This window comes from Eretmochelys imbricata, chromosome 1 (assembly GCF_965152235.1).
Source record: "Eretmochelys imbricata isolate rEreImb1 chromosome 1, rEreImb1.hap1, whole genome shotgun sequence".
NCBI classification, from domain to species: domain Eukaryota; kingdom Metazoa; phylum Chordata; order Testudines; family Cheloniidae; genus Eretmochelys; species Eretmochelys imbricata.
The window spans coordinates 298949087-298974289 of NC_135572.1; the positions used below are offsets into that span (position 1 = coordinate 298949087).

General features: G+C 40.3%; 1 protein-coding gene across 7 annotated transcripts in view; it reads right to left on the reverse strand.

Annotated features, from left to right (window-relative positions):
• MON2 (MON2 regulator of endosome-to-Golgi trafficking) overlaps positions 1–25203 on the reverse strand; it is a 158003-nt gene that overhangs the window by 67688 nt on the left and 65112 nt on the right. For all 7 annotated transcript variants that reach the window (XR_013347902.1, XM_077833626.1, XM_077833604.1 and 4 more), the window contains 11 exons: positions 22775–22928; positions 13014–13246; positions 11220–11301; positions 9082–9263; positions 6448–6560; positions 5633–5737; positions 5162–5242; positions 5003–5076; positions 4835–4925; positions 3297–3398; positions 392–502 (listed from right to left, as the gene is read on the reverse strand). Coding sequence is in view for 6 of the 7 variants with exons in the window: in XM_077833626.1 (XP_077689752.1) it covers positions 392–502; positions 3297–3398; positions 4835–4925; positions 5003–5076; positions 5162–5242; positions 5633–5737; positions 6448–6560; positions 9082–9263; positions 11220–11301; positions 13014–13246; positions 22775–22928 (1328 nt within the window). In the remaining variant the exon portion in view is untranslated. The remainder of the gene's footprint in view (positions 1–391; positions 503–3296; positions 3399–4834; positions 4926–5002; positions 5077–5161; positions 5243–5632; positions 5738–6447; positions 6561–9081; positions 9264–11219; positions 11302–13013; positions 13247–22774; positions 22929–25203) is intronic.

Genomic DNA, 25203 nt, shown 5'->3' on the forward strand with positions numbered 1-25203 from the left:
GAGAAAGGATAAAGATACAATTTATACACCAAAAGAATCTATCTTGTAATTCTGTGCCTTCTGTTAAAATTTTCTATATTCCTCTAACCGTTTTAGAACTGTTTTGTACTCATGAGGGTGGCGCACGTTTTGTTCTACTATATGAACACAGTGAGTTAGCAACGTCATTCTTTATTCTCCATGTGTGAAGGGAATAAGGCTGTAGCTGATCAGAATGCATGATCTCTGTACCTAACACACAAAGTTCCATCTGCAGTACTTATAAACTCAATAGTAAAACTGCTTTGTGAATGCCACCTGTTTGTTGAATTACCTCTAGGAAAGACTCTGATTTCATGTTTATTATGAATTCCAGAAAAGGAAAGCATCATTTCACAAAAACTTACTTTACCTGATTTTGTGATAATGGAGGGTCATGGTTAAATGTCAGCCCCGCTTTAATGAGAGAGGTTAACGCTTCTGCACCCCATTCTCTCATTCTGGAGTTTGGATGCTGGCAGACCTGAAGATACAGCATAGCCTTATTTAAAGCTACATTCATTTAAACCAAGATGATTTGTAAATTTTCACAATTCAAACTGGATATATAAACTATGTAGTGTTTTTAAAATAATTATATTAATCAAATATTAATTTACAAGAATAAGAAACAGCTGAAACCTCTGTATTTCACTATTTTTTCCTGTATTTCTCAATACAACCTGCTTCTGTCAATCAATTAGGTGGTAAGGGCCTCAAAAGTTAAGACTAAGTTTAATAATGCTGAAGGACAATATATCTGTAGGAAAAGCTTACCTTCTGAATAAGGAAACAAGAGGAAGCAATAGGGAGAGAGGCAGAAGTAAACAATGTGAAAATCAAGGCAGCTCAAAATATAGTTTCACAAATTAAGTGAAAAGGCAATACATATAATTCTAATTTAATTATTGGTAGCTTAAAAATGGCTTGACACAAAGAACTAAATTCTGCTCTAGAAGGTGTGCCTGTAACTCATTTTCATTTAACTTGGCCTTGAGCTGTTGTGAAACAAATACCCAGGTTCACTATCTATTTTTTAGTATAGCAAAAAAAATTCCTGAATGTAACAGTATGGAAGTAACCAATAAAAGCCAGCGTGTGTGTGCGTATGTATGTCTGTGTTTGGTTTGTCATATATAGAAATACACATTTAAATAACCATAAAATTATTGTACAAATGTTAGGAAATATAACGTGAAGACGACACTCCATTCTTCTTTCAAACCCTTGAGAAAAAGATAGGTATAATGCCATAAATCAATGAGACACTAAATTTTCACTGGCCTCTCAAAACTGACTTGCCTTTGTTTCTTGATGTAGCTCACATCAAGATTGCCCAATTCTAAATGTTCATTAATTGCTATTTGTAGTTCAGAGAAATTAAAATATTACAAATGCATACCATCTTCTGCAAAGCTGTGCAAACATACCATGAGCAGTTCTCCATGCTTTCATACTTGATATATCTGTCACAGTCTAAAGAAACAACTGTTTTGAGCTTTCAGTGACTTGTAAAGACAATGCTGTGCCAACCCCTTCTCAGTGGGGACGGGGCTGTATGAGACTGTCAGGGATAGGCAATGCCTGTGTCAAGAGAAGATTGAGAAAGGCAAGGGCAGGTTCAACTATTCAGGGGACGTGATAGTGGGGAGAAGTGTCTCCACCACCCATGTCTACCACTCACTAGCCAAGCTTGAAGGGTGGCTCTCATGCCCTTTAACCCCAGCTATATATAAAACATCCCACGTAGAGCCCGGCACAGATACACAAATGTGTATCCGCATCCAATCCACGATCCACAAAAATTATCTGCAGATCCGCGTATTTGCAGGGCTCTACGCAGGGGGCCACGCTGAGGCTCCTAGGCAACCCCCCAGCCGGAGCCTGGTTGGGGAGAGCTGCGTGGGCAGCTGTGGGGAGCCCACGCAGAGTCACAGACCCTCCACCTACCCTCAGCTGTGCGGGGAGCCTATGGGGCAAGCATACAGCCGTGGCTGCTCTCAGTGCTCCCCCTGCTCCGGCAGGTGGAGGGTCTGCCATGGCTTCTCAGTTGGGCTCCACATTCACAGAAATGGTCCATGGATATAAAGCAGATATCCGTGGATTTTCAGGGCTCTCATCCCAGGCACACAGCAGCCATCCTGCTAGTATTGCTCCTGCTCTCCTTGCCACATACCACTGAAGTATAGTTCCAACTATGTTTCGCAGATGCTGGGTGGAGGGGGAAATTGGACCAAATTGCCAGTTTTTGGGATCAGGAAGGACTTTTTCCCCCCTCAGTGGAAGTCTGGCAGGGTGTTCACTATATGTTATCCATCTTTCTCATAACATCCTGGAGGTCCAATTTTAGGTTAATAAGGATTAAGGCATCACTTTAAAAGAACGTTTGTTTATAAGTGAAATTTGTCATTTCATTTCAAGTTGTGACTGCTGTCCCGCATGGGCAAGAGCCTGTAAGAGATCAGCTGCTGGAAGAAAACATAAGTAAGAGACCCAGGAGATGGCTGATACACTGAGCTGACCTGTAGGAAAAAGGGTCTTTTGTCTTAAGTCTTTGCAGACTAAGGTACCCTCATTCTTCCTCACAGAGGAAGATCAGAGGCTCTGGAGATGAGCTGAATCCCAGGGATTACGCTGAAGAGAGCCAACCCAGAAGAGTGGTTATTGCTTTAATATCTCAGGGGAATGTGCTCAACTTCATTTTGAGAGCATTAACTACCCAATAGGCTACATGAATCCAGAATTAAACTTCTCTGCAGTGGAAGTAGTATATAAAAATGGTAAACTAAAAACCATTTTGCTTTATCTTAACATGCTTAAAATGTATAAAGGCAGATATTTAACAGTGTAGAGAAAAAAATAAACAAAATTCCAATAACAGCTTTAAAGGTAAATGAGATATACACCAATTCCAGAAACAGGAAGCCAGACAAGCTAAAATTAAGAAGACTGATCAAAAGTTACATTTAGAATATTTCAGAGTAACAGCCGTGTTAGTCTGTATTCGCAAAAAGAAAAGGAGTACTTGTGGCACCTTAGAGACTAACCAATTTATTTGAGCATAAGCTTTCGTGAGCTACGAAGTGAGCCGTAGCTCACGAAAGCTTATGCTCAAATAAATTGGTTAGTCTCTAAGGTGCCACAAGTACTCCTTTTCTTTTTATTTAGAATATTGATGTTTCTTTTTACCTTTTAGTTAAGTCCTTGCAGAAAGATAGCTATTAGCAAGATTTTACTAAAAGCAATATATAGTATTTATGACAAGACAAATCAGTTACCTCTAGGAGGTGACCAGTCAGAGGTCTCCACAGAATCTCAATCCTATGCATGTTAACCAGTCCCGTTTCCAACAGTTTAGCAACAGCAAAAAGAGATGGTTCCTAAGTAAAATGGAATTAAAACACATGATTAAAAGTACTTAGTATAATTTTAGAAATGTTCCCCTTCTTTTGATTTACTGGTAAGATTTCCCCACTCATTACAGTCATTGTATTTGACAATTTATGGAAGTCACAGACCTCACACTGCAGTTAAATGGGACTGGGAGGTTTCCACAGATGCATCAACTCTATGCTATTACCAGCCACAAGAGGATAGGAAAAGAGACAAACACTCCCTTTTGATAACAGTTTTTTCCTTTTTTCACTGAGTTTGCTTGAGTAGCAGGAGTATTAAAATCCCTCCCAAAGCTCTCTCTCTGGCATAATATTGTATTTTAATGCTATCCTTCCCAACAGAAAATCTGAACACACTTTACTAACAAAAGAATCGGATCTCTGTTCCACCATAACAGACTTAAATTAGAAATATATAAAAGCCAACAGTACAGATTATTTTATCTAAATATTTCGCAAAGCTCATATTACTGTTATCCTAGATTTAGGATCAAAATTGTAAGTTCCTGAAGAGATGTGATCCATCTCCCATTCATTTGATCTGTGTACAACACAGTAGCATTTTATGCTCAACTATAAAAAAAATTAACTACCACCACATAATTATAATGTGGCAGCTATTTTACTATGTTGCAGAGTGCACTCTACTATTTCCCCTTAATGTGAGATTCCTTGTTCTCATTTTTAGTTGATCTTAAATCCAAACTATTTTAACTCAATTTCCTTTCTTTGCATTTTGAAGTTCCCTCTCCCAGTTTTATAATTTTAGTACATAATGAATCAAAAAGCATTTACTCATTTTTCTATTTACTTCTCTCCTGAAGACGCTATCACCAAAGCAAGAGAACAAGCAACACACCACCCAATACTACACCCCTCAAGGGAAATCCTCGCCCCTAAAGCTCCTTAAATATCTCTGGAGGGTAGAGGGCTCAGAAAGTTGTTCCACTTCTCTCCCCAGGACTCCCACGTAGTGATGTGTTTTTTTTTTTTGGTTTAAACCAAAACTGTCAAACTTGTTTTAAAAAGTTTTAGAAGATATTGGTTGAAATGGAAGATTTTAATATATCCCAGAGCATACTGTATCATTCAAAACATTCTAGCTTTTCTGAAATCTTCAAAGCTTTTAAAAACTCATCCATCTACAACCTGATTATTCATGGAAATGCCCGACATTGCTTAATGTTAGAAAACGTGATAAAAATACTACATAAGTGTTCAGAGAAGATTTAGTAGCACTGCCAATCATTAATAACCAGAAAATTCCTTGTCTTAAAAATGTGTTAATTTTATGATCATATCATATGTAGCATTAGCTTATTTCGATATTAAAGAACAGTGATCTAGCTTAAGAACAAACATGAGTCTGACGCCTGTCTTACACATACATATCTGAAAAGTAATAACGAAGCGTTCCATACCTTGTTATTTCCATAGGCCATTTCCATGGCTTCCAGAGACAAGGAACAAAGGGCATTTATTAAATGATGTAAAGACACGTCATCAAGGAACCTGAAAAATACCAGCTATCAAAACACTGTCACAGCTGATACAAACAAATACTTAGATCATAAGAAAAGGTCTCTTACTGTGAGCTTTCAAATAGTCTTGAAAGTATGTTGGATATAACTGGTAAATCAGTCATAACTGCTGTAGTTAGAACCTAAGGGACAGAGAAATGTATTTTGTAGATTGCAAGAGAAAGTATTGCACAATCATCATATTACAGAATGAACAATTATGCTTACTGTGCTGGGTCCTTCTACAGCTCTCCCGGGTTTTAAGGCACCTCCAATGCCAGGCTTTAAACCCAAAATCCATACGAGATGCTGAAATATAAAGGAAGAATTTCTGACTGAATTATACAGATAGATGAATATAAAATACTATATTTGTATATTTGGAGATATCTGATCTCTACATATTTTTCTGAGTCCCATGAGAAAAACCTCATCACTTTGTGAGAAGAAGCTAACACTTCTACTCTTTTAGCGAACAATCAGCCTGCACCTGCTCTCTCAGACAGATACAACAAACTAAGTTTAGAGGACAGTGCTAGAACACTCCTTTATGGACATTAGAGCATATAATGAGTAAAATACAATCTAAGCTTATGTTGCCATGTTCAAATCAATAATGCCCACATCTTAGAAATCATAACCCACCCCGAATTATAAGAAACAAATCAAAAAGCAATACATGCATTACCTACACCATACCTGTAGAGTAGCCAAGACAAGTTGCCATGATGTACCAAGAACTGCTCCATGGCAGTGAGCCAAGTTAAGTAATGTCCTCATACACTGGATATTTTTTGAAGTCAGCTAGACAGAACATGTTACATTGTTAGACTTATGTATTATGAGAAATCAATGGTGTTGCTAGTAAAATCACTAATCTTAAAAAATATTTAATGATCTATTAAATTAAAAACCTGCACTTTTGTGATGCATCCATACCAGGGAAGTAACTCAACAGCTTTCAACAACTGGTCCCCCAATTCCCAACTGAATAAAGGTTGGGAATAGCTTGACAGTGTAAACAGAGTCAAATTATTTTCAGTTTTATTTCCAGAAATTAGACACTTTGTTTCTCCAGATGTCCGACATTTTTTTAAAAATGATGTTCAATCATATGACCCTGACTACGTTAGCCGTTTTTAAACCATAGTTGAGCAGGACAAAGGGTACCCATTACTGACATTCTTAGTCATGATAACGGGTCATTCAAGTACATAAAGAGCCACAGTGGACACCTCTTACATGATAACAGATCTTTCATGTCCACAGGTTCTCCCAACTATGAAAAAATTAGGAGGCTACTTTAAGTAAATGGGCCTCTTATTACAATACAAGATTATCCATTATCTCTTCTACAAGAAAATACACAAGAGAGTTCCAGCTAGTCACAATGAGTAGGTTCAGTTCACTGTAGTAGTAAGGAATCACATAGGAAAAAAGGGATTGAGAGAGAATCAGATACAGAAAAAGGATGCAATTCAACAGAAAAAAGTTACTTAGAAATTGTACTTTACCATTACTGTTCCCTGCGGCTGGAGAGCTAGCGGTTGCCCTACTGCTACAACTTGCTGATGAGACTCACTTGAGGGACTGATCATCTGAACATTCTGCCCCTGAATAGAATAAGCTAGAGAACAAAGAAAAATCCTCATGCAAAATGCAGTAAATATTCTACTAACTTGGCTGCAAACACATAAGTAGTAACTTTACTCACATGAGTGGTCCCATTGAGAACTCTGCAGAACTGAGCCCAAACGTTATATTTATAGCAGTCTCATTATGTCACTTTAATTCATAGGTAAAAATAGTCTCTTACTTACATTTATTATTGTATATGACTTTCAGCACAATACACACATTTTGAAAGGGAAACCATCAACTTAAAAGGACCTCATACAATCTCACTTCTACCTGAGAAATATGTACCTTAACTATTGTTAAAAATAAAGGTTACTCACCAGTAACCAGTGTTTGAGATGAACTCTGCACATTCCCACTCTTTGGCTGTGTCAATGCCGCCGCCTAGACAGTCCAAATGCACTGTTTGCACAACACAAGAGTGGAAATGTGCAAAAGCCATTCAAAGAACAATACCTAAAATTATTATTAGAACAGAAAGATTAGAAAAAGGGATTTTGCTCTATTTTTTCCCACTTTGTTTACTTTGTGCATACTCGGTTGCTCTATTTCTTCTGTATAGTTCTCAGTCACCTTCCCTTGTATGTGTGGCTTTTCCACACACAAAAAGAGAAACATTTGAAAAATAAGAAAGGACTATAAAACCACTGAACTCAGAGAGGGACTCTGCAGGCACCTGGGTCTGCAGGCACTGCCCCCGCAGCTCCCATTGGCCGTGGTTCCCGGCCAATGGGAGCTGCAAAGCCAGCACTCTGGGCAGAGACATTGCGCAGAGCTGCCTGGCCACGCCTCCCCCTAGCAGCTGAGCAAGGGGGATGTTGCTGATTCTGGGGAGCCCCCCAGGTAAGTGCCACCCAAGAGCCCGCCTCACCCTGTCCTATGCCCCACTCCCTGCCCCCTCCCACAACCAAACTTTGCTGCTGCTCAGGGGAGGGAGGCATGGAGCCCAGAAGGGAGCCTGTTGGCCCCACCAACCCCCCTCGGCACCAGCGGGGGCCCCGGGCCGCAAGCCGCTGTCTGCCCTACCCCTCAATTCCCCCAGTACCCGGCCGCCCTCTCCCAGCACCTGCAGCACCCCCGGGGCAGTCCCCGCCACCCAAGTTTTGATCAGGGGTATATAGTAAAAGTCATGGACAGGCCACGGGCCATGAATTTTTGTTTACTGCCCATGACCTGCCCATGACTTTTACTAAAAATAAAAGGTAGCCTTACCTTTATATATACCATATAGTCATAATATGACAAGGCAACTAATGGTCCCAATTGCAACATAGGCCAGATCATCCTCTCCCATGGAAAAACTCATGAAGGAAAGAGGAAAGGAAAACTCAGAATTTCCCCAGATCATTCCAAATTGGAGTGAGTATATTTCTGCTTTTGTCCCCCAAGAAACATCTGTGGCTTCTATACCTCATGGGATCTAACACAGGCACAGTGCCATCAACACAAGTACTCTGTACTTGCACATTGGTTCTGAAGGCTTCTTCCCCCACTAGTTGCCCAACAGGTGTGAGCTATATTTAAGACATGCTGTTAGGACTCCCCAGTCTGTAAATGTGACTAGAAAACTCTTCATAAGGAGATAGTGCAAAGTGCAGGGATCTGCAGGAAAGCTTAAAACAGCTTTAGCCTTTAACAATTTACAAGTAGATTTGCATTGTAGGTGGAGGTACTATACAACCTGTATTTGCAACCTGTATCTCCTCCTACCCCTGGCCTATCCCCTGCTCATGCAAGGGCCCTCAACCTTGAGGCATTCCCTGGTGAGATCGAAGGATAGCAGGAGAGAGTAAAGAACAGTGCTGCCATGGCAGCTAAACCCAACTTCCAGGAAGGTAGGGGAGGGTCCCATCTACTCACAGATGTAGTAAATATGATCCAACCCATGGAGTTACAAAAAATATGAGTACTATAACACAGATTATTTTGGATATATTTTTGTGCTGTGTAAAAAATACATGTAAGAAACAATGCTTATAATTTTCTTGAAAATATGAATGTTGAGTTAACTTTTCTGCACAGAACAAACAAGATCTTTAAACAATTTTTTTAAACGTAATTTAGAAGGAATATATTCTCAGGATACACTGGATGGAGGCACAAAAGCCATTATATCTAGAACGCATCAACAACTGAAATGTCAGTTGCACATCACTTTTTTTTTTTTAAACCAAAAACAGTTTTCTTTTTCAAAGTTTATAGTGGATAAATAAATCAAATCCCCAATGATGCAAAGTGTTGCACGTGGGCAGGCTCCAGCACCTGCACAGTGGGGCCACAGTCACGAGTATCAACTCTTCAGTTTTACATACAACATTGCCAAACATTTTATGGCAGCAGATAATAAAAACTTACATATGTTGACAGTCATGTCATGAAAAAGAAAAGTACTCTAAGTTTATCATTGTGGCTTGAGGTTATTTTTTACATTAAGCATGGGTTAATGTAGAGTGTGAAATAAGATTAAATGAACAAATGAGTATACAATTTAGCCTTAACTATACCCTTACATTTGCTGGAGAGAGTTGTAGTTGTGCTGTTCAGTACAGTGAGGGCATAATGAGGAGGCAAGGAGCCTTTGCAAATGGCAGTGATAAAGGCATCTCTTGAAGTTACAAGACCCAGTTTTCCACAAAGTGCAGCCATGGTCAATTCTGCTTTTAAAATATTTTCTGTGGCAGCTTCATCCGTGCTGAAAAAAGTACAAAGTGTTTAATAGAGACAAGTCAGATAGTCATTATATAGATATAAGCAGCTGGTTAGAAGTACGGTGGTAAAACCCAGCAAGAATTCATATACAATACTGTGAACACTGTCAAAGAGCAAATTTAACCAATTAAAAAAACATTTTGAAACTCTAATTCTTATTATATAGCTCTTCTATTCTGAATGATTTAGCATAAGGAGTGCAGAGTGGATGTGTAATTTTTTTAAATTAGCTTTCTACCACCAGAAGAATGTTTATATGGAGTCAAGAGGGTTTTTGGAAGAAAAATATCTAATTAAAAATATTGCAAAACCAGAGCTACTAGTAAATAAATCCCTCAATGGAAGCAATCACAGCATTTATCCTTTAAGTGGCATCATCTCACTGTACTGAAAAATTCCAGCTGCTCATGTAAAAATGATTAAGTAATTAAAATGTAAATCTTCAAAAATCTAATTTAATTGCGTCCCAATTTGAAGTCAAACCAAGAGGTGTGTATGAATGTAAATAATCTGAAGATCCCATTCTTTTAATATTTACAAGTCAAACATTTTTCTGTCAAATCTGGATACAAGGTGGTTCTCTCTAGATTTTTAACCAAATTTTTAGGTGTTGACCCAGGAGGAAGCTAAGAACATAAGAATGGCCGTATGTGGTCAGATCAATGATCCACCTAGCCCAGTCTCCTGTCTTCAAACAGTGGCCAATGCCAGATGCTACAAGAGAATGAACAGAAAAGAGCAACTATCGAATGATCCATCTCCTGTCGTCCACTCCCAGCTTCTGGCATTTAAAGACTTAGGACGCCCAGAGCATGGGGTTGCATCCCTGACCATTTTGGCTAATAGCAATTGATGGACCTATCATCCATGAACTTATCTGTTTATTTAACCCAGTTATAACAGGAGCAAAAGGTTTACATTTTAAGATGTATAAAATTTTTACTGAAAAAGATGTTAAAAAAACAACCCAGAAAAAAAATGAGAAGTCACATTGATACAAAGACACTGATCAGGATGAGAAGGTCTCTATAACTGAAAGGGAATATTCATCTTCAATTCGTCTAGCTCGTAATGAATTTTTTTTTTTAATATAAATTACTGTATAGATGACATTTAACTCTAGGTAAAATCCATCTTATTTTTGCACCTAGGGAAGTGCTCTTTTGGAGTGTTTGGGGGTAAAGGGGAACATACTTGCACATATGGTGGTTGTGTCCAGGACTTAGAGTTTGGGGAGGAAGTTATTAAATAGTTTCACCTTATGACAAAATGCCAGATTCCTAGAGATCCCCCTCACTTAATGCTCCAGTAAAGGATACACACTTTAAAAAGAATGACAAATTATTTTTTTTTATTGTTAGCAGCTACAGGAGTAATCCCTGACTCCTACGGAATTGTGGTCTAGTAAAACTTGGACTGTCCTTCTAATGGAAAAGCTTTCACACCAAGTATGTACACAAGAGAAGCACCAAAAAGAGGACAGGTATTAGAAATTTGGTCACCCTTTTTAGTGAGAACAGGGCGCCCCAGCTATCTGACCAGAAACTTCAGCCAGTTTCTTTGAATATTAACCTGATTAAGTAATAAGTAATGTACAATACACTGTGTTAAAGTTTTATTGTAACTTGGCCTTAATGAAAATTTGTAAAAAAAAAAAAAAAAAAAAAATTAGTTTCTCTAATAAAATGATTTCTCATTCCAGATAGAACTAGGGCTTGTGTCAGATTTTTGGAGATCATCAGGAAGATTATTCCTGCAAGGCCAGACTGTCCTTCCTTAAATCACATCATCACCACCACAATCATTCCTTCCCCATTTCCTGTGAACAGCTTCTTCTCCCACACCAGCCAACTACACAGGTTCCAAAAAAAATCAGTTTTGGACAGAATTGTGAACATAACCTATGAAGGATCAGCAAAAATTAACACAGAGTGAGTACCTGGCATCAAGAAGCAGCGACAGTGCAGCAAGAAGACCACACCAGCACGCATTCACCATTTCTTCCCAAACAGCTCTGTTAACTTAAAAGAAAAAGATTTTATAGTACTGATAGATACTGGAAGTTTATTCAATAACTGTTGGAACAAATGCACAAATGCTAGCTGTTGGATCTTTTTTAGGCTAATAATGTACAAGCTAAAATTACTTTTATATTCCCCTAAACAAAAAAGTAGTCACATTTGAGAGAAGATTGCTAAAGTGAAAATATCACCCATGCAATCATTAAAAATTATGGAAACTGCCAGTTTAGTCATCAATCATTGCTCTCTGACTCCTTACCTTTTTAACAAATTCCCTTGCATTTTCAACCTATAACTAAGGCTAGGATTCTGTCATGGAGGTCACGGAATCCATGACTTTCATTGACCTCTGTGACTTTTTTGCACAGGGGCTGGAGCTCCCAGCTGCAGCAGGGGGACCCCGCACAGCTGTCGATGGACTTGAACATTATCCATGTTGATTTTTTTCCCATCCTGCCCTGACCTTTGGAATGTCACGAAGTTGCATCATGTCAGGTATTCCTGTGGAGCCATGGCAGCAGCACCATGGAGTGCTCTGGATTTGTTGATGCCCTGGCCCATCCTGATGATATGCCCATAACTTCCATAGCTGGGAAAGCAGTACTGAGTGTTGACGCCTTAGCATGGAGGCATTCTTCTCCATGCAGCATTACTGCCTCAGGTTCCTGGCATACTAGGCAGCAATACCACCGGAGCCCAATCTTTTTGTGCCCAGGAAGTGGGCTCACCACCACTACTTGCACCAGTCAGCTCCCTGCATCATTGCTGTTTCTGCCTCTTCCCTTATGTTTCTAATTAGGCTCCCTTTCCATCCTCCCTACTCATAGCCCCATTTAACTTTTGTTTCTCCAGAACCTCCATCTTGCCCTCTGCTGCCAGAGACCTCCTTCTCCCAGCCTATATCCTGCCATCCCAATACCGCTATTGACCAGGATGTCTCCCTGACCTTCCAGAGTTTGTGCTATGCTGGGTTGAGGACTCAGGTAGGCAGCAGGTAGTACTGGAGAACAGAACTAACTAGTAGGACTTGTTCTATTGCCTTTTTCTTGCACAGATAAAATAGTGTATAGCAAAAAAGGAAAATAACTTAAAATTGAAAAAGTGGCTTATGTCTGAGATGCCGTAAGCGTGGAACAGAGTGCGTGAGTGCATGCACACTACCCACTATTAAATTATCAAGAGGTCCTGAGGTAATATCCTAAATGGGTATTAAAGAGGTACAAAAAAAGATTCTTACACCAAATACACCCAAAACTAATTAAAATATGACTAAATATAAAGGTACTAGGATACTGAGACTATTATACATCTATGTCAATGATGAAATCCTAGATGAATGATGAAATCTTTGTGTTAGTGTATCATATGTGTATATGAATCATATGATACACTATATGTTATACATATACACATATGATACACTAACATATGATACACTATATGATACACTAACATATGATAACATAACATATCATATCACTGATACATATCATATCATGTATCATATGATACATATGATACATATGATACACTAACACATATGTATCATATGTGTTAGTGTATCATATGTGTATCATATATCAGATGCAGCTATAAAACTCCATTTAAGACTTCTAAAGTAAATTGAATGCATCTAAAAATGCAAGGCATTTAATCATGAGATTTTATTTCTCTTATGTTGTACTTAACATAGTATCTGCATTTTTGTATACCTAGCTCCTTGTCAGTTTGGTCAGATACTGACTGCAAATCTTGCTGCTCCAAAGACTGTGTTGGTGATGAAGTTCCCTCAGTCATGGTCTGGTTGTCTGTTTCAGCCTGTCGCAACTCTCCTTCAATCATGGTAGTGATACCACGGACAAGATCCAGTAAACAGTGGAATGCCACAGACATGGCATAACCTTCAGGAATTGTAGGTGGCTCTACTTTATCCAGCATTTCTAGGCTGAAAAATATTTTTGTAATGTTTTTAATTTGACAACAGTACTGATGAAGTAGTTGAATGAACAGTAATGAAAATCTGAGCAAATAAATTGACAATACTCATTGCCTCTCCTCCCCTTTGCTATTCCCCTGCTGACTCAAAACCACCACAGAGCTGGACAGCACAGTGGGAAAAGAGAGCAGAGAGCAAAGGGTGGTGGCAGTAGTAAAGCCAGCACAAGGAGAGACAATGCTGAGCCAGAAACTACCCACTGCCCCAACAACCACCACCTGATACCTCAGGCAGCTCTCTATCCAACTGTCCTAATTTATCCAGCTGCACCAACCCCATTACCTAAGGCATTATTACTCTAGCCCACCATCCAGATATACCACCGCCCTGCACCATCCACTACTACTCCTTTTACCCAGATGCCCCAGCTATTCCCCGTTGCATTCTCCCTGAAGACAGGGGCCTTGCGTATGCATACTAAGAGATATCCTCCATTACTTGCTTCTGGGAAGCACAGATGGGAAAGGCTGCCTTCCATTCCCATCCCACACCTGCTTTCAACTGCTCAGCGAAGTCAGATCAGTCACTTGTTCTCCATCTATGAGAAAAATTATACAAGGGACTTGAGAGGCCAAAAACAGAATAGAAACTTGGTCTGATTACCCTAAAAGCAAGAAAGGAGAGAGAGAGTACTTGTATGTTGGACCAGTTTGGCATTCAATATTCAACGAGGCCGTGGCTTGAGCACAGTTGACTGGCAAAGTAATCACAGGGCAACATCAGAGACCAGCAGGAGGATATGACCTTCCCAAAGCCGTCAGATATTATGGTGGAGCGCTTAGCCAGAACTGCCTGTGACAAGGTCTAAACAACTAGGCACCCTATCCAGAAAAGTATGCTGGTTAGCACTAGCAATACATGCCTACCAACTGTCCTGTAACAGCATACTGTCTCACATGACCTTCTCATAAGCAAACTAAGGAGAAACAGTCTAGACAAACCTACTATAAATGGGCGCAAAACTGGTTGAAAAATTATACTGAGTAGTTATCAATGGTTCACAGTCAACTGGAGGGACATATCAAGTGGGGTCCCACAGGGATCGGCCTGGAGTCCGGTTCTACTCAATATCTTCATTAATGGTTTGGATAATGGCATAGAATGTACACTCAAAGTCTGTGGATGATACCAAGCTAGGAAGGGTTGGAAGATCTTTTGAAGGACAGGATTAGAATGCAAAATGATCATAAATTGGAGAAATGGTCTGAAATAAATAGGATGAAATTGAGTAAGGACAAATGCAAAGTACTACGCTGAGGAAAGAATAATCAACTGCACAAATACAAAATGGGAAATGACTGCCTATGAAAGAATACTGTAGAAAAGGATCTGGGAGTTATAGTGGACACAAATTAAATGAGGCAACAATGTATATTGTTGGGAAAACAAACTTAACATCATTATGGGATGTATTAGCATGAGTGTTGTAAGCAAAACACAAGTAGTAATTCTTCCATTCTCCTCAGCACTGATAAGGCCTCAACTGCAATACTGTGTCCAGTTCTGGACACCATACTTCGGGAAAGCTATGGACAAATTCAAGAAAGTCCAGAGGAGAGCAACAAAACTTATTAAAGGTCTAGAAAAATTACCTATAAGAAACTATTGAAAAAAACTGGTTTGTTTAGTCTGGAGAAAAGGCGACTGAGTGGGGACAGGATAAGAGTCTTCAAGCACATAAAAGGTTGTCCACTGAGGACAGGAAAAGAAGCAATGGTCTTAAATTGCAGCAAGGGAGATTTAGGTTAGACATTAGGAAAAACTTCCTAACCATAAGGGTAGTTAAGCACTGAAACAAATTACCTAGGGAAGTTAAGGAATTTCCATCATAGGTGCTTTTCAGTAACATGTTAGACAAGGACCGGTCAGGAATGGTCTAGAAGAGGGGTGGCCCAAATGTGGCTCGTGAGTGGGCTGGTGAGGTAGGGACTTCTGCCCAGCGGGGTGGGGGGGTCTTAGGGCTTCAGCAGGAGTGGCCCAGCTCGCAAACTTCTGAAGATTGTCATATGTGGCTTGGAGGGCCAGTAAGTTTGTCCACCGCTGGACTACATAATACTTAGTCCTGCCTCAGTGCAGAGGACTGGACTAGATGACCTATCAAGGTCCCTTCCAGTTCTACATTTCTACAGGCTGGTTTAATAAAGTTATGCCCTTCTCTTCTATTATAAATGTTTGCTTCGTCATAAGCAGCTGATCAGATGGCAAAACACCAGCCTGTAGAAGACTATAACTTGGTGGGGAAAAAGGTATTTAAATCACAACTTATTCAAGCAGAAAAACAATGTCACCTTACAAGCCTTTTTTTTTTTAAATAAATTTTCTGAACACTTAGCTGTTTATAAGAAATTTTACAAGTCATTAGTACAAATCTATAAAAAGTACAGCAAACAGAATGAGAATAATATCTGCACTAGTATTGTTAATTATCCAGGGACATTTTAAATGAAAGAGCAAATTTTTTTTTTTAAAGTAACATATTCTATGCCTAATGTAAAGCTTCAAGTTAACTTTTCTGTGGCTTTACACAGAAGAGCGTAGATTGCAGATTAAAACATGAATGGTTGAACTTCAATACTCAAGAACAAGAACACTCAGATTTATCACATTACATCTTGGTACTACAGCAGATGTATCTTAATATAATAGGGTTGATAAAATGTAATTTTTAAAATTAAAAATCAATTTTTAAAAAATTTAAATCATGATTTTTATTTCTCTCTCCACTTTAGAGATAAATTCCTAGCATTGATATTTTGTACTCATTTAATTAATTTCCTAATTGTCAGATTTTCAGATTTTACAAAGAGGTGTGTTTTTTGTTTAAGAAATGTCATAGTTAAAATGGTGAAATGCTCTGACCAGGTTACATTCGTCCATCAGGGGTTTCAGTATGAAGTCAATGAAACTCGGGCACCTAAATCACAGGCTCCTGTTTTTGGAAACTTTGACCTGTGCTGTATAAAAAAAGGTCACAATGACTTTGTTAATGTATTAAAAAAGTCTAAATGACTTTTCATGTTAACACTAAAGCAATTGTGTTTTGAAGTGACAAAGATTTTATGCAACTAAGAAAAGTGTAATAAAAATACAGTTTTAGCCCCTTATGCTGAAAATATTTATGTGCACATCAGTTTAACACGATAAATAGTACCACTGAAGTCAAAGTCACGATTCATGTGAGTGAAGTTATACCTGTTGAAGTGTTTGTAGAACTTGGGCCTTAATTTTCAATATTTTGTGTTTTGCCCTATAGTAGTTTTCAAGTAAGATCCCCTACCCCCAGTGACGTTTAGAACACAGCATTTATAATTTAGTTCATCATAATTCTTAATCTAAAATTGGAATAGCACAAACTTTCAAATTAGTTAAACAAAGCCTCAACCTAATTTAAATCAATGATTTTTTAAAAATCCAGTGATTTAAATAATTTAATCACCTTGATTTAAATCACTCTGCCTGCCTTGTTATATACACCACAAGCGGTGTACGTGGAACTTTATAGGAAAGAAAACAAAGTCCCTGCTTCAAAGAGATTATAAATTTAAATTTGAATGATAATCACACAGAGAATTAGACACACAGTAGAGGAGAGAGATAATGGGGAAAAAAAGAAAAAAGGATGAACTGCTCGAGAGGAAACATTACTTTCAAAAATTCAGACTGATGTAACGTTTTGGTGATGGGTTTAATTTCTGGGGTAAAACTGTTGTTTTTGTTTTAATGAATAAAATATAAAATTAGGTGTGAGATGGACCATAATGCTTTGGAGTGCGGTTTAAGGATGAAGATGAGCAGAGAAAGGTAAGTTTTGAAGGATTTGAAAGAGGAGAGAAAAAGGTACCTGGAAAAAATGAAGGATGAGACTGATGTTAAAGTAGAGCCCAGTGTAAAAGGAGGTACAATCTCATGTGGGAGGAGACAAAATGAGTGGGATCAGGCTAGGAGCCTGGGCAGCAAGTCAGATTAAGGCACAGGCATATACCTATGACCCCATCTCCTAGACTCACATGATGAAAACAAAATCTCAATTTCTTTTATAATTCTATTTTGAGCCCTCATCTATCTAGACACTTATGTAACTCATCATAGTAGTATCTGAGTGCCTCACAGTCATTAATTTTATCCTCACAACACACCTGTGAGGTAAGGAAGACACATCCTCCTTCTTCAGATAGATAACTGAAGCACAGGGTAGGTTAAGTGACTTGCCCAAGATCACAGTGGAGGTCTGTGGCTGAGCCAGGACTTGGACTCAAGTCTCCTGAGTCACAGTTCTAGCCACTAGCCACTAAACGGGGGGGGGGGGGGGGGGGGCAGGCGCGGCGGCGCACTTTTTGGCCTGAGGGCCGCATCGGGTTCCCGAAATTGTACGGAGGGGCGGTTAGGGGAGGCTATGCCTCCCTAAACAGCCAGGTGTGGCGTAGCCCTGCCCCCTATCTGATCCACCCTGTTTCTTGCTCCCTGATGCCCCCCCGGGACCCCTGTCTCATGCAACCACCCCTTCTCCCTGTCCCCTGACTGCCCCCAGAACCCCCACCACTGACTGCCCCATGCCTCCCCATCCAACCCCTCCTCTCCTTCCTGGCTGCCCTCCTGGGACCCCTGCCCCCATTCAACCCCCCTGCTCCCCGCCCTCTGACTTCCCCAACCCCCTATCCACACCCCCAGCTCCTGATCACCCCCCAAATTCCCCTGCCCTCTATCAACCCCCCCCTGCTCCCTGCCCCCTTACCGTGCTGCCTGGAGCACCAGTGGCTGGCGGCGCAGCTGCATCAGGACAGGCAGCCACGCTGTCCAGCTGGAGCCAGCCACACACCGCACAGCACAGAGCACTGGGTCAGGCAACAGCTCTGCAGCTGTGCTGCACCAGGAGCTTGCATCCCTGCCACCCAGAGCACTGCACCGGCAGCGGAGCAAGCCGAGGCTGCGGAGGAGGGGCCGGGGGCGAGCCTCCCAGGCCAGGAGCTCAAGGGCTGGGCAGAAGGGTACCGTGGGCCAAATGTGGCCCGCGGCCGTAGTTTGCCCACCTCTGCACTAAACATACTTCCTATTTCATGACTGCAAATAAATAATACTCTGAAAATGCAAATTAAATGTAATCCATGTTTGCCTGAACCTGCCGAGAGCCCTATTATCTTAAATGGGGTGTCAACTCAAACCAACTCTCTGGAGGACCCTTGACTCCATCCCGGCAGGGATATCTGCCATGTGGCTGGGGCCCTGGCCCTCCCTGCAACCACCCCATCATGGCTCTGCTGGGGTGTTTACAGAAGTACACACAGACAAGGGTGGATGGTAGCTAAGTCCTCCCACCCCCTAGACAGACTTGAAGGCAAGGAATATGTGCGGAGAGCCACTAAAGACTTCCATTAACCCAAACGATGGCTTATGTAGGTGAGCCCTATCACTGCCACCCCAAAGTGGAGCACAGCCATAGTGTGGGAGCATAGTCACAGCAAACAGGCAGGGACAAGGGCCCACATTCCCATACGAGAAAAGAAAAGGAGTACTTGTGGCACCTTAGAGACTAACCAATTTATCTGAGCATAAGCTTTCGTGAGCTACAGCTCACTTCATCGGATGCATACTGTGGAAACTGCAGAAGACATTATATACACAGAGACCATGAAACAATACCTCCTCCCACCCCACTCTCCTGCTGGTAATAGCTTATCTAAAGTGATCACTCTCCTTACAATGTGTATGATAATCAAGTTGGGCCATTTCCAGCACAAATCCAGGTTCTCTCACCCCCCCCCCCTTCTTTTTTCCAAAAACCACACACACAAACTCACTCTCCTGCTGGTAATAGCTTATCCAAAGTGATCACTCTCCTTACAATGTGCATGATAATCAAGGTGGGCCATTTCCAGCATAAATCCAAGTTTAACCAGAACGTCTGGGGCGGGGGTAGGAAAAAACAAGGGGAAATAGGGTACCTTGCATAATGACTTAGCCACTCCCAGTCTCTATTTAAGCCTAAATTAATAGTATCCAATTTGCAAATGAATTCCAATTCAGCAGTTTCTTGCTGGAGTCTGGATTTGAAGTTTTTTTGTTTTAAGATAGCGCCCTTTATGTCTGTAATTGCGTGACCAGAGAGATTGAAGTGTTCTCCGACTTGTTTATGAATGTTATTGTTCTTGACATCTGATTTGTGTCCATTTATTCTTTTACGTAGAGACTGTCCAGTTTGACCAATGTAAATGGCAGAGGGGCATTGCTGGCATATGATGGCACATATCACATTGGTGGATGTGCAGGTGAACGAGCCTCTGATAGTGTGGCTGATGTTATTAGGCCCTGTGATGGTGTCCCCTGAATAGATATGTGGGCACAGTTGGCAACGGGCTTTGTTGCAAGGATAGGTTCCTGGGTTAGTGGTTCTGTTGTGTGGTATGTGGTTGTTGGTGAGTATTTGCTTCAGGTTGGGGGGCTGTCTGTAGGCAAGGACTGGCCTGTCTCCCAAGATTTGTGAGAGTGTTGGGTCATCCTTCAGGATAGGTTGTAGATCCTTAATACGTTGGAGGGGTTTTAGTTGGGGGCTGAAGGAGATGGCTAGTGGCGTTCTGTTATTTTCTTTGTTAGGTCTGTCCTGTAGTAGGTGACTTCTGGGAACTCTTCTGGCTCTATCAATCTGTTTCTTCACTTCTGCAGGTGGGTACTGTAGTTGTAAGAATGCTTGATAGAGATCTTGTAGGTGTTTGTCTTTGTCTGAGGGGTTGGAGCAAATGCGGTTGTATCGCAGAGCTTGGCTGTAGACGATGGATCATGTGGTGTGGTCAGGGTGAAAGCTGGAGGCATGTAGGTAGGAATAGCGGTCAGTAGGTTTCCAGTATAGGGTGGTGTTTATGTGACCACTGTTTATTAGCACTGTAGTGTCCAGGAAGCGGACCTCTTGTGTGGACTGGACCAGGCTGAGGTTGATGGTGGGATGGAAATTGTTGAAATCATGGTGGAATTCCTCAAGGGCTTCTTTTCCATGGGTCCAGATGATGAAGATGTCATCAATATAGCGCAAGTAGAGTAGGGGTGTTAGGGGACGAGAGCTGAGGAAGCGTTGACTGGGAGTGGCTAAGTCATTATGCAAGGTAGCCTATTTCCCCTTGTTTTTTCCTACCCCCGCCAGACGTTCTGGTTAAACTTTGATTTATGCTGGAAATGGCCCACCTTGATTATCATACACATTGTAAGGAGAGTGGTCAGTTTGGGTGAGCTATTACCAGCAAGAGAGTGAGTTTGTGTGTGTATGGGGGTGGGGGGTGAGAAAACCTGGATTTGTGCTGGAAATGGCCCACCTTGATTATCATGCACATTGTAGGGAGAGTGGTCACTTTGGATAAGCTATTACCAGCAGGAGAGTGAGTTTGCGTGTGTGTGTTTTGGGGTGGGGGGGTGAGAAAACCTGGATTTGTGCTGGAAATGGCCCACCTTGATTTTCATACACATTGTAAGGAGAGTGGTCACTTTGGATAAGCTATTACCAGCAGGAGAGTGAGTTTGTGTGGGGTGGGGGCAGAGGGTGAGAAAACCTGGATTTGTGCTGGAAATGGCCCAACTTGATTATCATACACATTGTAAGGAGAGTGATCACTTTAGATATCACTATTACCAGCAGGAGAGTGGGGTGGGAGGAGGTATTGTTTCATGGTCTCTGTGTATATAATGTCTTCTACAGTTTCCACAGTATGCATCCGATGAAGTGAGCTGTAGCTCACGAAAGCTTATGCTCAAATAAATTGGTTAGTCTCTAAGGTGCCACAAGTACTCCTTTTCTTTTTGCGAGTACAGACTAACACAGCTGTTACTCTGATTCCCATATGAGTGTGTCTGCAATCCTGGATTTCCTTAACGTGGTTCTAGAGTGTAAGCAGGGGAATAGAAGATCACAGCTGATCATAGGCTGGGGACAATTTTTAGAGCGTCTTTCACATAAGGAAATAAATATGAATGTAATTCAGAAGGAGCTGGGATCAATAAATAGATGAAAAGGTGAGGGGTGGGATATGGTTGGAGAACCAGAAAATAAGGATTTTAGCTGCAGAGTTCTAGAGAAACAGGAGAGAGGAGAAAAAGGGAGAAAGCAGGAGGCTGTAATTGTTGGCCAAAGTATAAACCAGGTTTCACGCATAACCTACTTTTAGTTAAAACATGAAGTCCCTAAGAACAGCAGTGTAAATTAGACAGTATTTGCACACTCAATCTTAGTCTCCTTGTTAAATAGACATTGTCTAGCACAAAATGCTATTACACCTTCAATAGTGGCTGAAATTTATTTTTCAGAAACATTCAAAATCTACAATGGCAGCTGGAGAAGAGAACCTCTGCACTCACCTTTGACGATTCAGACCATTTGCTTTAAAAATATCCATTTCATGTATGTTAGCATGTATGTTAACAATTTTATGGGTTCTGAAACTAAATCACACAGTTTTAAAGAGATGGTTCACATTACAAACTTACATCAACGTAACTATGTCGCTCAGGGGTGTGAAAAATCCACACCCCTGAGCAACGCAGTTCTACTGACCTAACTCCGGGTGTAGACAGCGCTATGTTAAAAGGAGGGCTTCTCCTGTCGACATAGCTGCCACCTCTCAGGGAGGTGGATTAACTACGCCAATGGAAGCAGCTCTCCTGTTGGCGTAGTAATGTCTTCACTGAAGCGCTACAACAGCGCAGCTACGCCAGTGCAGCATTTTAAGTGTACAACTGCCCTGAATATTACAGCCACAGTAAACGGACATTGTTCCAAGAGACATCATAACCCGCTATATCATGTAAATGTAAGACATGGATCCATGATTTGAAGTATGCAAACTACTGATACATAAAAATAAAAGGAGGACTTGTGGCACCTTAGAGGCTAACAAATTTATCTGAGCATAAGTTTTCGTGAGCTACAGCTCACTTCATCGGATGCAACATACATAATGTCTCTAGTAGAGATCTAATGGCCAGTCATGTCAAGTACCATTTCTAATTCATCTTTTGTATATGGATTCATATGATACAATATAGTAGGTTAGAGTGGCAACTAGACCAGTATTTCACCAATATAGCCAGTATTTTTATTTCAACTGAAAATAAGTTAGTTTTCCTGCAATATCCTATTTCCCACTGCCTCTAATGCCTTTCCCTTCACATTGCTTGGTGCTATAACAGCAAAGTACTATTTTTCCTATTAACATTAAAGAATTTTTATTTATTGTATTATAGCAATGTCTAAGATGCAGAATTAACACAGCCATGGCATGGCAAAGAACAAATGATGAGGAATATTTGGATCTGTATCCCAAATACACAGAGAAGATCAGATCACTCCACAGACATCAACAGGAAGAGAATCCAGGACTAATGTCAGCAATGTGCTGAATGTCACTGTATATCAAGTGAATAAACTACATAATTAACATGTAAATGTTTTTATTTCCAAAATTTCACTTTTAGAGAGACATCAGTAATTTTACTACTTACTAGGTAGCTTTAGCACTCCCTTGTATTGTTACAGTGAGTATAGGTATCCAGGTGCCTCGATATTCAAATGCAGGTAATACAGTCACACCTCCACCCATTCCCAGCATTCCTGGGTTGGTTTGTGCTGAGGCTGTACCACCAGATGTATTGCTTCCTATAAATTAAACAAAAACAGAAAGAATTAAAAAACGATGCTTTTTAGTTTTATTTTAATTAAAAGAAAGTATTCTTTTTCTGTATTTCATTGTGTGCAGAGATATGCATATAATAATGCAAGAACACATGCCTGACAAAAGTTTCTCAACTTCTGAGTGCCCCCTGCTGGCTAAAATTAGGTATATTCTGCATGTGTTTCTTAGTTAAAGGGGCATTATTAATATCAATGATTCAGTTTTTATACATACATATAATTTCAGAATATAAAATATTTTGTACTTCTGTAACACCTTCCAACGAAGAGCTCAAAACATTTTACAAACATTAGCAAGTTAAACCTAAAAAGCTCTGTGATACATGTTGGAGTAAAAAGGAGATTACTGAGTTACCATTAAATTGGATAAAGTAAAAAGTAAAATAGTTCTTTCATTTTAGGTTCACATATGTATCAAATGTAATAACACCACTAGATAAATAATAGGAAATATACAATGGGCATGGGCTAGTAAGCAGACTATAAGCTCTCCAGGGACCTTGCATTTGTATTCAGGTTCCTAGCCTGTGCTGAAGCCCATGACACCATGTCTATACTACTATTGTTACCTGTGCTAGCTAGGTTAAAGTTAGCAGGGGTGCAGCTGCCCATGGTACAATCACACCTTCACTTACCAGTGTAGACATACCCTTTCTGTGCAGAGAAGGCCTTAATTTCCTGCTATGCACAAGCACCTCACCCGACTATTCATTTCAAAACCATAGGCCAATGCCTATAGTAGATGCTGACAAGGCAACACTCTATGGTTGATCAATCATTGCCAGCAACAGATTCAGTTAGTAAGCCAGCTGCACAGAGCTGTTCTGGATCTGTGCTTCTGACATGAGCTTGAAGGAGGAGAGAGAGAGAATAAGGAAACACGGAAGAAAGAAAGACTCATGCAAAGGGAGAGAGACAAAACAAGGAAGAAGAATGGGTGAAATGAAGAATAGAGAGAACATGACAGGAAGATATGGCAAAGATAATAGTGCTGGATCCAAGGGCTTGTCAGCACTTGGAAGTTATTTCAGATTAAGGTAGGGTGTGAATTTAGCTACAGTTATTCAAAAATAGCTCCCCTGTGTAGAGACACTTATTTCAGAAAAAAATGTGTCTACATGGGGAATTATTCCAAAATAGCTATTATAGTTAATTTCCCTATATAGGCAAGCCCCCAAAATTTTTCCACTGGGAATTAAGGAGACCCCAACGTTTATAACTGAGCTACCAAAACATGTCTATCAAACACCAGGTAATATAACATTTTTTAATTTTTAACATTCCTGGTATCTAATTTAATAAGGAGAATGTGGATGTGGGGAAAACGAAATTTTAAGATTTAATTTAATTTCCAGGGAACAGGAAGAATGTCCTCATAGCTTAGATATTTTCTTGCACTGTCTGTGTTCGACAGATATTAAGAAGTGTATAGCTCAGAGGAAAAGTGGTACTATCATTTCAGCTACTGAGATTTAGGTTCAAATCTCATTTTGGTCATGTATGAAAATGTTGTCTCATTCTATTCCTTACTTGTAGATACATCAAACCCCACGTAATTTAGTTTAATTACATATAATTAGCCAACTTTTCTCAAGAGAGGTTCAGAATCACCCTAGAATAAAAAAAGATGTTTGCACATCAGGAATAGGAAAGTATCTGTGCTTACTTGAAATTTTCCTTTGAGTAATAAGTCCCTCTGTTACAATGGGTCCTTCAGCTGGCTTACAGCCAGTGAGCCTAACCAGTCACTGGAAGGAAGGGAATACCTTGCCTCCTGCAGTTCCCTCCAGTTGAGACAAATTCCACAGCCAAGATGATTCCCCTGTACTTGCCTAACTTACAGACTGATAATTGTATTTTGAAGAACAAGCACAACAAAATAAACCTGAATTTTGGATGTCAGTTTACATCTCTATCGTGGATGACCCATTTGTCTTTGGGTGGGCTGAATCTGTGGACCTTATTGCTTGAAGAATGGAAGTTTTTAGGTAAACACAAGTACATTTTCCTACTCTTCATCACACTATGGTCCACAGATATCTTACAGTTGGATTTTTACAGCAGTGTGCCTCCTACCTGGGTGGGAAGTAGGAGTGTCCTTTAAATATGGACATCCAAAAAGAGGCACATTATATATCTTCTATCTTCCTTTGGGCAGTGAGATGTAGAGAAGACTTCTGCCAAAAATATCATTGGCTAAAGACTGCACCACTAATATGTAGAATATGATGAATTTATT